The sequence below is a fragment of the Trifolium pratense genome, linkage group LG2, assembly GCF_020283565.1.
Source record: "Trifolium pratense cultivar HEN17-A07 linkage group LG2, ARS_RC_1.1, whole genome shotgun sequence".
Taxonomy (NCBI): Eukaryota; Viridiplantae; Streptophyta; class Magnoliopsida; order Fabales; family Fabaceae; genus Trifolium; species Trifolium pratense.
In genome coordinates, this window is record NC_060060.1 from 57,002,144 (window position 1) to 57,017,487 (window position 15,344).

Consider the following 15,344-nt stretch of genomic DNA (forward strand, 5'->3'; position numbering starts at 1 on the left):
AAATACAAACTTCATTGTTTATTGTATGATCTCGGAAACATGAATAGACTTGAATAAAGGGCCATTTCCCAAACAACGTCTCAAAACTCAGCAAACTTTGCATCCTTCTCGATGTTCTCGTAGATTTTAGGAACCGGTCGGGGATCATAGCCAGCTGATGCCATTAGTAGAAGCCCAATATAATCAGCTTCCATTTCACACCTGCAGATTGTGAATAAATTGGGTTGAAAACAAGCACAAAGGATGTTGAATTAGAGCAGATGAAGAACAATATTTTAATTCCATGCTCCAAAGTAAAGTGCAATTGTATATAAACCAAAGAAGTCGTGTCAAATAATATGGTGATATAGTTACAATAGAAATGTTAAAAAATTGACATTGATGCATCCACACAAAAGTTAAGGTGCCATGAAACAATAAGGAAGAGCATGTAGTATAAATAAATAAAAAACGTAAGAGCATATGATATTAATTAATAATTTAAATACGAATGATTACATGGTATCAGTAGTAATTTAATTATGGGTTTATTTCATTAAGCTCTTTTAGCATCCACTGTGATTTTTCCTTCTCAGGCATTTTCCTTCAATGTGCACTAGTGTTATGCCAGCCGATCCTTTACAGGCATTTTTCTTCAAACGAAGGTTAGGATCCAAACAGAACATTAAACTCAAACGAAGTATTTGTATATAGTTCTATTTAGGAATTATTAATATGAGATATAGATATATGAGGTTAATGCTTAACTGTGTCAACTTAGTTGAAATTTCTATTCAATTTTTTTATTCCTAGATGTTCTTAACTTATTAAGAAAAAGAAGCAACAACAACTCAAAACACAATAAGTGATTTGCCTTTCAAGTATAAAGGGGCGTCGTCGCCGTAATCAGATCGTTATGTTAAAGCAAGGAGAGGCCTGGTTAGAAGGAGTGGCAGCTATTAAAAAAGAAGTGAAGAATCACTTTGTTAAGCATCTTTCGGAAGACTGGAATTCTAGACCTTTTTTTCAAGGTGTTGATTTTAATTCTTTATCAGTCGATGACAATGCTTTTCTTTTAGCTCCTTTCGATGAAGCAGAAGTAAAAGAAACAGTGTGGAGTTGTGACGGTAACAAGAGCCCGGGTCCAGATGGTTTTAATGTTCATTTTTTCAAGGTGTGCTGGCCAATTGTGAAAAAAGATTTGATGAACTTTCTAGCTGAATTTCATGAGAAAGCTGCTTTACCAAAGGTTGTGACTGCTTCTTTTTTGACACTTATTCCGAAGAAGGATCATCCACAGGATCTTTTTGATTACCGCCCTATTTGTTTGATCGGGAGCTTGTATAAAATTCTTTCAAAAATTTTGGCGAATCGTTTGAAAAAGGTGTTGGGAAAATTGATCTCCTCTTGTCAATCGGCTTTTCTACCACAGCGTCAGATTCTAGATGGGGTGTTGGTTCTTAATGAAGTCATCGATCTCGCCAAACGTAGGAAAGATAATTGTCTGTTGTTCAAAGTTGATTTTGAACGCGCTTACGATATTGTCAGCTGGGGATTTTTGGATCGCATGATGTCTAAAATGGGTTTCTCGGAAGGTTGGTTAAAATGGATGCGAGCATGTATCTTCGAAAGTTCAATGTCCATATTGGTTAACGGCAGTCCTACTGAAGATTTTAAAGTGGGAAGAGGTTTACGTCAGGGTGATCCATTATCTCCGTTCTTATTTCTTATTGTCGCAGAAGGCTTGGCAAGTATGATGAAGAAAGCTGTTGATGTAGGCAGGTTTAGGGGCTTTAAGGTAAATGTCAATCTTCACTTCCAATTGTTACAATTCGCGGATGATACCATTATAATGGGAGAAGGCAGTTGGGAGAATTTTTGGACTATTAAGTCTATGCTTAGAGGTTTTGAACTGGTGTCCGGTTTAAAAATTAATTTTGTGAAGAGTAAACTCTACGGTATCAATGTGGGTGCAAGAATTCTTGAAGCTGGGGCCTCTTTTTTAGCTTGTAATACGGCGACAATTCCCTTTAAACTTTTGGGAATACCGGTAGGAGCTAATCCACGAAGAAGAGAGACTTGGAAACCTGTTGTGGAGGCTATGACTAAACGTTTGAATTCTTGGCATAGCCGACATTTGTCCTTCGGTGGTCGCATCACTCTGATCAATTCTGTTTTGGCTAGTATACCTCTTTATTTTTTCTCTTTTTTCAGGGCTCCTTGTTGTGTGCTAAAAAGTATCGAGAAAATTCAGCGGAACTTTTTGTGGGGTGGTGGTGCAGAGGAGAGAAAGGTATGCTGGGTTAAATGGGATCAAATTTGTTTACCTAAGGAGAAAGGTGGTTTAGGGGTAAAAAATCTTGAACTCTTTAATTTGGCTTTGCTTAGCAAGTGGAAGTGACGTTTTTTGAATCACGATAATGCAATTTGGGCTGACTTGCTTCGTTACCGTTATGGTCACCTACCTTCTCTATTGCTGAGTGGTATTGATATTACGCCTAGTGCACACTCTTCTTTGTGGTGGCGTGATATTAGCTCGGGCGCGGGATGAGTGATAGTTGGTTTAAATCCAATATTAGTTGTTGCGTTGGTAACGGTAATAACATTGGGTTTTGGCAATTTAAATGGTACGGAAACCAGGCTTTTTGTGATCTTTTTCCTGATTTGTATGCTAAAGAAGCGATCAAGAATGTTAAGGTTTCTGAACGTCTACGAGGAAATGGTTTAGTGCCATTATGGAGGTGGAATAGGTCTGAATCGTTGAGTGTGAACGAAGCTCAGCAGCTTACTGAATTACAAGGTCTGTTCGATGGTTTTTCCCTTCACGACAATAATCACGATCAGTGGCGCTGGATTCCGGATTCGAATGGGTTGTTCACGGTTAAATCATGTTACACGTATTTATTAGACCTGCGGAAGGTAGAGCTTCAAGATGCTCATGTGCTCGAGGCCATTCAGCGTCTTTGGAAGTCGGATGTTCCTTCGAAAGTAAATGTTTTCGGTTGGAGGTTATTATTAAACAGATTACCAACTAGAGCAGCTCTTCATCACCGTGGTATTTTGACAAATCATCATGAATTATCATGTGTCTTTTGTTTTCAACAAGCTGAGGATGAAAATCATCTTTTCTTTTCATGTCCTTTTAGTAAGGGAGTAAGGAACAAAATTTTATCTTGGTTAGGGACATCGTTACAAACCGGAGTCGGAGGTAGAGATCATTTTCTTTTATTTGGTGATTTGTTCAAAATGAAAGACAAAGGTCGTGTCCGGTACTTGGTATGGTTGGCAACCACTTGGAATATTTGGAATCTTCGCAATAAAGTAATTTTTAAGGGCAATATTCCGGATGTTTCGTCGTTATTGGAGACAATCAAACTTCATTTTTGGTTGTGGTTCACTAGTCGGTATGGGCGTAGGTCTTGTACTCCTTTTCCTTTTTGGTGTTTAAATCTTATGTCTTGTATTATGAGCACTTAGTTTAGTGCTCTTTGTTGTAAGGGTTTGAGTACCCATTTGTACTCCCTTATAATAAAATTTTGATTATCAAAAAAAAAAAAAAAAAGTGATTTGCCTTTCAATTAATTTTTTCAATTACAATGAATACAATAAAATATTATAATATTATAGAAATTATCAAAGAACATATATTTAATATTTAAATTTCCGAATTTAAGTGTCAATATTTTTTTTATTTTTTTTATGTGAAGTGTCAATATTTTTCTTATTTTACTAATTAGTAATTTTATCAAAGAAAAATGCTTAAATATACGACAAATTTGTTGTAAAAATTGCACCACCCGAGTTTAAGGATGCATTTTGATTTATTTTTCTTAATATTTTAACTCAAAATGACCAATTTTGTTTCAAGTTGAGGACCTGTTTATATAGAACTTATCAAAAATAGTTTATGCAAATAAATAAGCTTTTAACTTAATTTATAAGTTTTTACTACCGAAAATTATATTTTTATGAGCTGTTTTTTCATAAATTGTCTTGACACGCTTATAAATAATATATAAAAATTTATTTATTTGCATAAATTATTTTGCATAACCTTAAAAAGAAATTAATGCAAATGTTCACTTATATTCAATGAGAAACGTCCACAAACATTTTTTCACTTGTTGTGGTGTTCTCCAAATCACTTTCATGTGTGACTTAGAATCAGAATACGTTTCTTTGGAGTAATTAAAATATTTAGAGATTTAAAATTTTATGTAACTTAAGTTACTAAAGTTGGTATAATAGTAAGAAATTTGAGTAGTACGTATAAGGTACTAGGTTCGATAATTACCGACGCTTTTGTAGACGAAAAAAAATTATAAGTAATTCAAATGATTGTATTTGAATCACCATTATTGTTAAACTAGTGGCCAAACGGGCACGTTCCGTGCCCGTTTGTGTGATTCGTATTTTTTATTCTGCTAATGTGTATATATTTTGCTATTATGTGTGGAAAAAAATCATTTGAAAAATACACACATTGAGTAGAAATAAGACAAAAAAAATTCAGCACCATAAGTAATACAAAAAACTTAAAAAACAAACATGTTAGCAATAGAAATCAAATAAGAAGCTATTAAACCACTTGAAAAATATAAACATTGTAGCATAAATTGAAAGAGAAAAGAAAACAAAAATTTTATTCTTTTTCCCAAATACTCCAATAGAAAGCACTTGCTCCACGTATATGTTTGTTGATCCCATGATCATACATTAATTTGTGAAGACAAACATTCACATTATCCATACTTGAATGAAACTTTGGATAGAAAATTGCATTATACAAAAATAAACGTTCACATTTACTCCTTTTTTTTTTGTCATCGACAATGCTACTTAACATGAAGGTTGAACATAAATTCAATCAAGAGTTAACAAAACATCACTAAAATGTAAGGACTTGATATTCTTATATACAACTTTAATCATGAGGTAATTCAAGAGATGAATACTCTTATATTTTTCATCAAACCATGACATAAAGGAATGATTTAACATGTCATAAAGGCAAAAAATTACAAATAATATACTACTAAGAAAATGCACTTGTTTGACCCTATAAAAAAATGCACATGTTAATTTAAAATATGCATACTCATAACATTTGTTTGTTCACGCCATTATTTTCTTCACCATCTTCATTGTGAGTGATTTGAGACTGCAATTTCCTATTGAACTTATATTTAAAGAAAACAACAACCTATAGTGTTGATTTGATAAATTATTTCAAAGTTGATTGTTAAAATATTTAAAAGGAAATGGGCTAACATTTTATCAAGTAATCAACTTTCACGTACACAACCTAAAAAAATTCCTCCTATGCATGATAAACTTTATGAAATCAAGAAATATTATACTTTTTGAACATTAGATTTACTCAACAAAAAAAAAAATCAAAAAAATATTTATTGAATAGGAAAAGTAACTAAAAATTGAGTAGTACTAAAAGAAAGACAAACAATAAGACAACATAAGAAACTCATTAAACCAATCGAAAAATACAAAGAAAAACATGTACATCTTTCACATCATTATAGAAGACTACTTTTTTATCTCCCACTCTCGCTCTTTGTCTATATCTTTGTATTTGTTGCCTCCACCCGTCGTCTCCATTCCAACCCTTCAATTGTCTCTCCTGAGTCATCTCTTTTATGGTTGTTAATTATTACTTTTCTCTTTAATTACCTTTGTTTTTCATGCACCATTAGTCTCAAAATTTCCTTTTATAATATCAAAAGAAATTAACATTCTGTCAGGTTTGACTAAAGAAAAAAATATACACATGTCAATCAATTCAACATGAAAATTTAAAATGAAAACTTAACCAATAATAATCTAATATAAATTTCAATGTTTGATACCACATACTCAACTCTCAAACTTTAAATTCGGGAGAAAAAAAATTGTTCACACCAAAACATTTAAAGTAAAATAAAAAGGTCATCCCAAATACGGTTTACATCAAGATTCAAATCAAAATTCAATGAAAAGAATTTGAATAAAAAGAACACTACTGATTTTTATTTTTTGCAAAAGAAAGAAAAGTTATGGTAAGAAAAACAAAATAACAACGTTGAGAAAAACAAATGAATAGTTCAATATAATGAGTTCTTTATAATTAAAAGTAAAAAAATGAATGAAATGATTGCATTATAATTGAAATATCTAATTATATTTTAATATAATTTTCAATTTCTCTTCCCACCATTCCAATGTATACCCGATATAAATATAAACATCACTCATAGACATATATAAATATGAAAGTTTAGAAATAGGATGGTGGAAGATTTAAATTTGAAATTTACTCTAATGAAGAAAATGATTGAATTAGAACAACAATATCACAAAGAAAAAGAAATAATGTCATACATCTTTTCTGTCTACAATTATGACATTTTCTATGTCTTTGTGGAAGTAAATATTTCTTTTGTTAGTCATTTAAAGGAATTGAATTAACAAAAAATAAATAAATGAAATGAGAGACAAATATGGAGAAACCAAAGATAGAAGAAGACACAGAGAGAAGAAATGAGAGAGTGAGGAAAAAAAATAATAGTAAAGTCCTTGCAATTAGTCATGATGAGAGTTGAAAGTCATACCTTTCTTCTATCATTGTGAGATTTCTCTCATAGATATGAGAGCATTGCAAAATAACCAATTCCTCTTCCCCTTTATCTTTTTGAATAACCGAATGTGGGTGTGGTGGTTATACTTCATGTAATTTTTTTTAATAATCAAGTTTACACAATTTACAATTGTCGTTGCCATACATATATACATATACATAAGATGAACATTTCACCATTCTTTGCATTAACTTTCATGTGCATATATGTCTTTCATCATTTGCCAACATCGCCCTAACCTCTCCGAATAGTGGGCACGTAGACATATCATTTTTAATAATCTTGAAGAAAAATAGGAAGAATGAAGATGTGTAAATAAAATGAATGGAATAAATGGATGGTTTGGAAGTTAAAAAGAGTTTAAAAAATAAAAAGTTGGTTTTGGAAGTTATGGTGTGAAAAAAAAAATACTAAGGGAAGGGTATTTATGGTATTTTAAAAAAAGGTTACACCAAAAAAAGTGTTTTCCCTTTATTAATGTTATAGATATGTGTGTTTGAATAGAGTAATAGAAGTTTCCATCCTCATTTTAGGCCACATTTATAAATTTTAAAAACATTTGAAACAAATTTAAAATTTAAAAAATAAGGACCAATTTGCAATTGTTTGCTACATCACCGTCTGTTTCCTTGATAATTTGATAAAATTGTTTAGTTTTTGGACGCAAACGCCAAAATCGCAACCCAAAAGCAGTGTGCCACCACAATCGTTTCAGCCCCGAATCGAAGAATTTCCCAACATAGCAAAACCGTTTCAGCAGCAAGGGTCTACTTAATAACTTATTTCACTTTTCCATCTCTTTCATTTCAGGTGACCATTCTCACTCTTTTTTTTAGTTTTATATATTGCACGTAAACTGTTTGACAAAATGTTCTTCATGGTTGTTTCTCACAAAATGAAAAAATATATATATATATATACTGTTTGACTATTGGGTGTGAAAAGCTTTAATGTGTTCATGATTTCTTTTTTGAAGTCTTAATGTTTCACCAAGGCTATGTTTGGCAAATAATAACCGAAAACTGATAAACTAGCTTATAACAGATGAACTTATAGCAAATAACTTATAAACAAGTTTATAGCTTATGGTAGATAAACTAGTTGATTGAACTTGTAGTGTTTGGTAAAATTAGCAGCGGTTAAACTAGCTTATAAATATGAAATCACATGAAAAATATGTGTAATTAATAGTTTTTTTTTTCAATTAAGATGACAAGAGTAAAATTAAGAGAAAAATGATAAGCTAAAAGCGGGGATCCGGCAGATTGGCTGAGTAATCCAGGAAAGAAGAGGAAGATAGAGAAGGAGTGGAGCTCTGGTTTTCAATTGGAGAAATCGGAGAAGGGAATCGTGAAACTTAAAATAGCGGTGATAAACCAGATCTCAATTTGTGGAGTCCTGACCATCCTATGAATTGGATGGAGAATTTTGTTTTCTTAATCATTACAAGAATCAATGATTACAACTAGTACAACTTATGTAATGAGCTGATTGAATTGCAGTAGTAACTGATTCTGAACTAATTCACCGACTAAACTAACTGATATTAATAGTCGTGGAATCAAATATATAAAGGAATTGATGATCCTTATAGTGTGAAAGTTTCTTTGTCTTTTCTTTGCGTCTTTGCTCCTTTTTGGGAGGAAGGCTGTACACTCCTTTTTTTCGTTGGAATCCTTCTTTGTTCTCTCTAATTGAATTTCTTTCATCCTAGTGTGCATATGTGTGAGAAAGAGAGAGAGGAGGGAACACTCGTCTCCCAATTTTTAGGTTCCTAATTTTCTTTCTTTTGTAACAAAGTTCCTAAATTATGTTCTATTTTAAATATGTCATCCCTTGCAGTAATAGATTGTGGATATTCATAGAAAAAGAATGAGAAGCGAAGTCTTCCAAACAGCTAACATCTATCGCCATCTTCTCAAGGCAGTCAAGAAGCATATTGGGAAAGAAGAGAACAAGAGACATTTTTTAGAATATGTAACCTCCGAATTCCACAAGAACCGAAATCTGTCTGATGGTGTGGCTGTCCAACAGAAAATAAAGCTTGCTCGCGATTATACTTTGCTGCTTAACAGTGTGCACCATCACAAGGTATTACTTTGTTTTTATTGTATTTTCCCTTCAAACAGTCACTTGTATTGTATAAGCCTCTGTACATTGTTCTGATTGGTTAAATGACACAAACTCATTCAGTTTAAGACTTAACGAGATGTCAACGGATTTTGTTGTATGTATATTGCAAAATAAAAGTAAGAGGTGTAGAAGAGGATGTAATGTATTTTTTGCTAGTGATGAGCAATTCAGCATAGCCAAGTTGGATCCAAGTTGACTCATTTTATGTTTGTAGTGTAAATCATTACTAGGAAAAAACTACACTTTATTTGGCTGGCTTTCTGACCATGAATCATTGTCAACAATCTTGCAGGATTTACTTTTCTCGTATAACATTGCAATTGATAGATCAGATGAAGTGAAAAGGACACTTGGAAAATCTGCTGCAAGTGTTGGTCTTCAGCTTCCTGAGGTTTATCGATCATAATGATTGGCTGTATTGATTTTTGCATGTATGAAACTTGGCTTTGTACTACCCCAAAGAAGGGTTTTTTCACGCACACTATTGGTAATCACCAAAGCAGTTGGTTTTGGTTGATTGGAAGTTTCTACATAATGAAAATAGTTTTGTAGCTATTTATTAAGATTGAAAATTTCAAATAAAAAGAGGAGTAAGCATCAAGGAGGATGAAAAAACTATAATATTTATGCCTTACTTCATGTTTTTTTGTAATAACAAGAACTATTGTCATTGTGTAATAGACCTTTGTTTCAGGGTTAATGTATTTCCATGTCTCTTCACAGCAACTATTGTCATTGTGTAATAGACCTTTGTTTTAGGGTTAATGGCTTTCTGAGATAGTTTATAGTTTATTTTAGTATTGTGTAATTTTAACCTTCCGATCTAATCGTGGTCCGAATTTTTATTACATGCCTAATTGGAGTGTTGGCGGGCAAAGACTTATTTGTTCAACACTCACCATCAAGTTTAACTTTGATCAGTTGCTTTAGTAGTCCAATTGTGACTTTGGTTTCATATTTGCCTCGAGTATTTCTTTTCTTCCTTTTTCCGGTTGATTTTTTTTTCATCAATTTTTCCTCGAACTTTTTATGGGTTTTAGACTTTTTCTTTTGCATTTGAGTTAGAGGCTGCTTTATTATCAACTTAACCCTATGGAAGTTGCTCAATTGCTAACAAGTATATCCCTTTGAAAAGTGGGGAAAATTAAGCATAATGCATTTTTAAGATTTTTTTTTAAGCAAAAAAAGATTGATTTTAAAAAAAAGTTCAAATTGTAATTTAATTATTTTGCTTTTGAACTACATATGTTCAGGTTGTTTACTAGTAACGCCGAGCTTATGACAATAAGTTGAAAAATATTAGATTTAAGTTTCAAGTCAATTTTATAACAAAATAAAACTTTGATAAACTTAGATGTCTACTTGAGAAATTAGTCTCTACAATTTTATACGGGTATATAGTTTACGCACACAAAAACAAAATAAGTTATTTAAACTTGGTAAAGCTCAACTTATGTGTCAAGATCTGATGTTTGGAATTGATTCAGTTTCATTCCATTAGTGACTTATAAGTTGAGATCCTCGCCTTATATTTGTGCAGTAAAAGCAGAAAACAGATATTATAAACCATAACATGATTTACACGGTCAAAATGTATAAATTATAAACCATACAGTATAATAATATGGCGATAGACTGCACAGATAATCCCAATAAATACATGATCAGAAAGAATATTGCAACTTAAAAATCAATTGATACAAACAACACATAGGACTAAGAAGTAACATCTTAACTAACCATGTGCATTTGAATATAGGATCATCAAAGTGATTCAAGTACTTCGAGGTGTGTTGGATTGAGAACTAATCCAATGGGCAAATTTGTGCCCTTATTGTATGACTATTGACTAGGCAATATGTACTACTTACAACTAGATATCGAAACCGATGAATGATTTTTCCATTTGTCAAAAGTAAACTCATTTTCATTTTTCGAGTGAACCACAGCAGGAACCAGACCACATTTCTCACAGTTTAGAACAATAAATTTATTATAAGTAAGACCAGAAAAACTGAAAACAAAATAAGATGTGCAACAATTCCAAGAGTGGATGAGAGCAATGTTGTTAAAATGGTGATTTAAATCTAAAGATCGTGCAATTCCACAATTTGACACAGGCCTGGCGATCCAGATTGCATGCAGAATTGTATGAAAATGAAATCTCAAAAAATATCGCAAAAATGGTGAAATCACAACATGAAAGAAATACCACCAACAGTCTCTCTAATAATTTATAATTTATAATTAATTAAATGCCAAGAACAAACCAGTTAGAAATCATGTAACAGGGTAAGTAATTAAGACAACCACAAGTCAGTCTATATAAGAGGTGAGCAATGAGCATATACGTCATCAAACACAACCTTTTAAGTTAAAAGAGCCGCAACAAACCGCTTTACAAGGTAGAATAACTTAAGAGGTCAAACCTGAAATTATCTATCTGAACCCGACAGAACTTCAAATATTCCACAGCAACTCCACCATGAAGTCTTTCGCACCAAATTTGGAGCTGAGCTTACTGAAGGCTGGATATCATATCAACAAAGAAAAATATAACTAAAAGGAATTTTAAACAAAAAAAGACAATCCATACTTATGTAATGAAACATGCATACAACAGAAAAAAATGCAAAACCTGATTTTTGGTGCTTTTTGGGGCCTCAGAATCCTTAGTATGCACTGCACCATTAAATGATGAAGTTAACACTTCACTGTTAGATTCCTTTGACTTAGGTTCCTCCAAACTTGATGTAGCATTCTCATTTGTTAAAGGATACACACTATCCTCATTCATCTTACCAGCAAGATCAGTCACTTCAGGAAGAGGGGCAAGTCCAGTATCACACTTTTCTGCCTCAGACAGAGAAGCCACAGTCTTAACTGAATTAACAGAATCTTTGGCCGCTGAATTGCCACCAGTCTCTTCAAGTTGAACAAGTGAATTTATTTTAACCGCAGTCATATCAGAAGCTGAAGAATCATCCGATTTGACCATTTCGTGACATACGGTTTCCTCTTCAAGGAAATTATAAAGCTCGTCCTTTGAGTTCTTCTCAGCCAAGGATTCACCGTTAGAAATGCCACCGCAGTTCTCACTCTCATAACATGATTCGATAGCAGTTTCAATATGCTCAGGCTTTCCATTTTCTTTCTCATAACTATCCTCAGATTTCAAATCTCTCTTTATCGTAACAAAACTGTCCTCCTTCCCTTCTAACACTTTTTCAATCTTAAAATCGCCACAAACTTCTTCCACAGACTTCACATCAGAAGCATTTGGTCGAACAGCTGACAGGCCTCTCTCTTCCACCTCATTTTGGTACTTCAAATCATCATTTCCTAACATTTTTCACATAATCAATCAAACTATTATCAACTAACTAAAACCAGCCCAAAAAAAAATCCGAATCAAAGTAATACAAGGCAAGAACTATTAACAGATACACCTATCTACCCAAATTGACCTAAAAAACACAACAAAATTGAACAAGAATAATTAACAAACACCCAATGTACCCAAATTAACCAAACAGATAAAAAAAAATATAATTTCAAAAACTTGATAAACATCTGATACAATATATAATTGAAAAGAACCCATGTATGATTAATTGACAGTTAGAATTGCACATGCTTTTAAAAATCCCTAAGGTGTGTTTTTTTAATTGGCTTTCACCACCGGTTTAATCTGGTTCAGGAGTCAGTTCTGGAATCAAGCGGTTTCAGACCCCTCCCAATCGTAGGTGCGGGGATCGAACCGTGGTCCTCACTTAACCAACAATTAATGATTGGTAATCCATAAGGTGTGTTTGTTTCAAATGAAAACTGATTTTGAATGAATTGATTTGTAAAACTGATTTTAGTCAAATTGATTTTGATTAAATTGATCTGAATGAAAATATTTATGTTTTAGATAAAAACAAATTTAAGACTCGAAATGACATTTAAAAGCAAAATCAATTATACTCACTAATAAGTAATAATAACCAAACATGTCAGAATCAAATTTATGTATCTACAATCACTTTTACATCCAACAAACGTAAATCCAAACATAAGAATACATTGGACAAAGTACATACCTTGAAGAGGGTTATTGGTTGATGAAAGGTTGATGTTAATGTTGTTGTTTTCCTTTTCCTTCTTTCTCCTAGCAGCTTTTCTCTTCTTAGGACCTGAAGGCATGATTGAGGTACAAAACACAACCCTTTTGTCTCACTCACACTATTGTCTTACGTTGGAGCCTTAAAAACTGTTAATGGGTCAGTGAAATGAAAAATGAAATTTGGTTCAATTGTGTTTTGAATATATGTAGTGGAGGGAGTAGAGTAGCTAGTAGGAGCGTGAAAAAAGGAACAAGATTTTCTGCTATCCTGTTATGGCTTTGAGTCGTCTGATTAAAATAAATTGTTGAGATTGTTTTATTGCGTGAAAATCAAATTGAAATTAAAATTGGTCAATTTAAAATTAATTAAAGGTTGAGGATTACTAAAATAATTATTATATGAATTATATAGAGTCAAACTTTGTGAAAATATTACGGAAGGAAATTTTCAAATTTCAGAATTATTGGAAATTTAGAAATATAAATATGGATATCAAGATTTTTTTGGTACAGATTGTTAAGATATTTTTACTCTTGAGTAAACTAATTAACTCATTTGTAATGACTAATGAGTAGCTATCTCATTCGATGGATGTAAGATTTTTGGGATAATAAAATAAGATGACTATATTGTCAAGAAAAAATAAAAATAAGATGACTATAAAATGATTATTGCTAAAAAAAATCTTATATATATATATATATATATATATATATATATATATATATATATTATTTTTTATACTGAATTTTATATTTATTTTGTCAAATAACTCTATTTCACATTTTCCATGAAATTTTAATGGAAAGTTGAATAGTGTATGTGCTAAACGAGGTTGGAATTTAAAAAAGAATAATACAATTCACTACTTCGATGGAAGAACTTTATGCTAAAATAACACTTAAAAAGGAATAAAACAATCTACTACATGTCTGCGTGAGCTTAGCTCAATTGGTAGGAAAATCGCACTACATGTGCAGGAGTCCGGCTTCGAACCCGGGACACTTCACTTATTCACATTTAAAGTAGATTTTCTAGTCACTAGGCTACTAAAAAAAAAATTCACTACCTTGGTGGAGAGCATTTTCCATACCCACCTTCTTAGTACTTTTTTTTTTCGCTCCATAAAGGTACCGCTTTTACCCTCTCCTTTCCACTCATTTCCACAGTTACAGGGTTTTGTTTTTGTTCATCGAATTATTATTACTTCTCGTTTTACTCTTAAACAAATCACCCTCTTTGATTTTGAGTTGTGTTTATTTTTTTTTGTGCTAAAACCTTTCGGTGTTTGTTATGTGTACATGTCATTTTCAATGTGCTACTAGTTTCCTTATGATTAGGTTATCATTATGAATTCATTCTTGTTGTTAGAGCGTGCCATTTTTTGTCTAAAGATTTGGCTTTTCTTTGATTAGTAAAGTGATACGGTGGTTATGTAAGTTTTAAATAGCGGTTACGATTATAATTGCAATTAAGTATGTTTTAAATAGGGTTTTAAGAGACGAGGGTGCATATCGGTCTTTGATATTGTAGAAAATTGTGACCGAATGTGATATCTGATATTACATAGAATTGTATAGATTTGCGATCAAATGCAACCGATGTAGCCTAATCGCAGTTACATTGTGGTTTCATCTACCAAAAAACCCATATGTCCCTGGCAAGATCGCAATTTAGTGTTTTAAATAAGATTTAAGTGATGATGGTGTTTCGGCTCCAAAAAATCCCTCATAATCAAAACTAAATTTTTTTCAAGTTCTCCAAAAACTAAATTATTGAATTCTTTTGGAATTCATAATGAAAATATAATTGACTTTTCTAAGTTCTTCGGGTATTAAGGGTCTGTTTGGCCTGACTTTTTTTCCTCTTCTTTTTTACTTAAAAGTAAGAAGCTAGGCCAAACAACAATTTCTAAAAGCTATAGTAAAAAAAAAAAAAAACAGTTTCTATATTTTAGAAAAAATAATAATATATTATCAAATATATCTTTTAACCCTATTATAATAAAAAACAATAACTTTTAACTTTTTTTTATAATTTTTTTTTAAGATTTACCAAACAATTTTAACTTTAGTTAAAAAACTATTATTTCTAACTTTATGATTAAAAGAACTTCTACACCTAAAAAAATTAGGCAAAACGAACCCTAAGTTTATTGAATTAAGTTTTTGGTTTTTTTTTGTCCCTTTCGTTTTTTATTTTAAGTTTGTTTTTTTAATTAAAAACAGAAAAATGTTAACATGTGCACCAATAACACAGGTTAAGAAAACAAAAGTAGAAATAATACGTACATTTAATTTTTTAAAAATTAATTTTTTTTTTCTAAAGCAATTTTCCATATTTAGAAAAATATATCAAAATTCTATAACGCAGACGAAAAAAAAACGAAATTTTGATTTTTTTTTTATTTTTTTTATTAACAGATATTTTTTTTTTTGACAAAACGGTACTTTTGATTTGAAATCTTAATTATTCAACGTTCAAATCACAA

The 15,344-nt window shown here is 31.6% G+C and overlaps 2 protein-coding genes across 3 annotated transcripts; one reads left to right on the plus strand and one right to left on the minus strand.

The window, feature by feature from the left end:
• The first annotated feature begins 7,237 nt into the window (after positions 1-7,237).
• On the plus strand, positions 7,238-9,531 carry LOC123910195. The gene is made up of 3 exons (XM_045961277.1): positions 7,238-7,421; positions 8,454-8,702; positions 9,037-9,531. The coding sequence occupies exons 2-3, from the start codon at positions 8,484-8,486 to the stop codon at positions 9,148-9,150; spliced, it is 333 nt and encodes a 110-aa protein (XP_045817233.1). The 5' UTR covers positions 7,238-7,421; positions 8,454-8,483; the 3' UTR covers positions 9,151-9,531.
• Positions 8,427-13,102, minus strand: LOC123910194. Of its 2 annotated transcripts, XM_045961276.1 has the most exons (4): positions 12,830-13,102; positions 11,547-12,086; positions 11,383-11,426; positions 10,976-11,272 (listed from the first exon to the last, which is right to left on the minus strand). In XM_045961276.1, exons 1-4 carry the CDS (start codon positions 12,930-12,932, stop codon positions 11,180-11,182), a joined length of 780 nt encoding a protein of 259 aa, XP_045817232.1. In that variant the 5' UTR covers positions 12,933-13,102; the 3' UTR covers positions 10,976-11,179. The 2 variants fall into 2 exon arrangements, with proteins under 2 accessions (XP_045817231.1, XP_045817232.1); XM_045961275.1 differs by having other exon boundaries at positions 8,427-11,272; positions 11,383-12,086; positions 12,830-13,097.
• Positions 13,103-15,344: the final 2,242 nt, after the last annotated feature.

Excerpts from the sequence above, each read along its gene's own strand:
- LOC123910195 (XM_045961277.1), top strand. The coding sequence starts at position 8,484 with ATGAGAAGCGAAGTCTTCCAAACAGCTAACATCTATCGCCATCTTCTC. Across the intron at positions 8,703-9,036 it reads ACAGTGTGCACCATCACAAG|GATTTACTTTTCTCGTATAA; the intron begins GTATTACTTTGT and ends ACAATCTTGCAG.
- LOC123910194 (XM_045961275.1), bottom strand. The coding sequence starts at position 12,932 with ATGCCTTCAGGTCCTAAGAAGAGAAAAGCTGCTAGGAGAAAGAAGGAA. Across the intron at positions 12,087-12,829 it reads AACCAATAACCCTCTTCAAG|GAAATGATGATTTGAAGTAC; the intron begins GTATGTACTTTG and ends GAAAAATGTTAG. Across the intron at positions 11,273-11,382 it reads CAAAAAGCACCAAAAATCAG|CCTTCAGTAAGCTCAGCTCC; the intron begins GTTTTGCATTTT and ends TATGATATCCAG.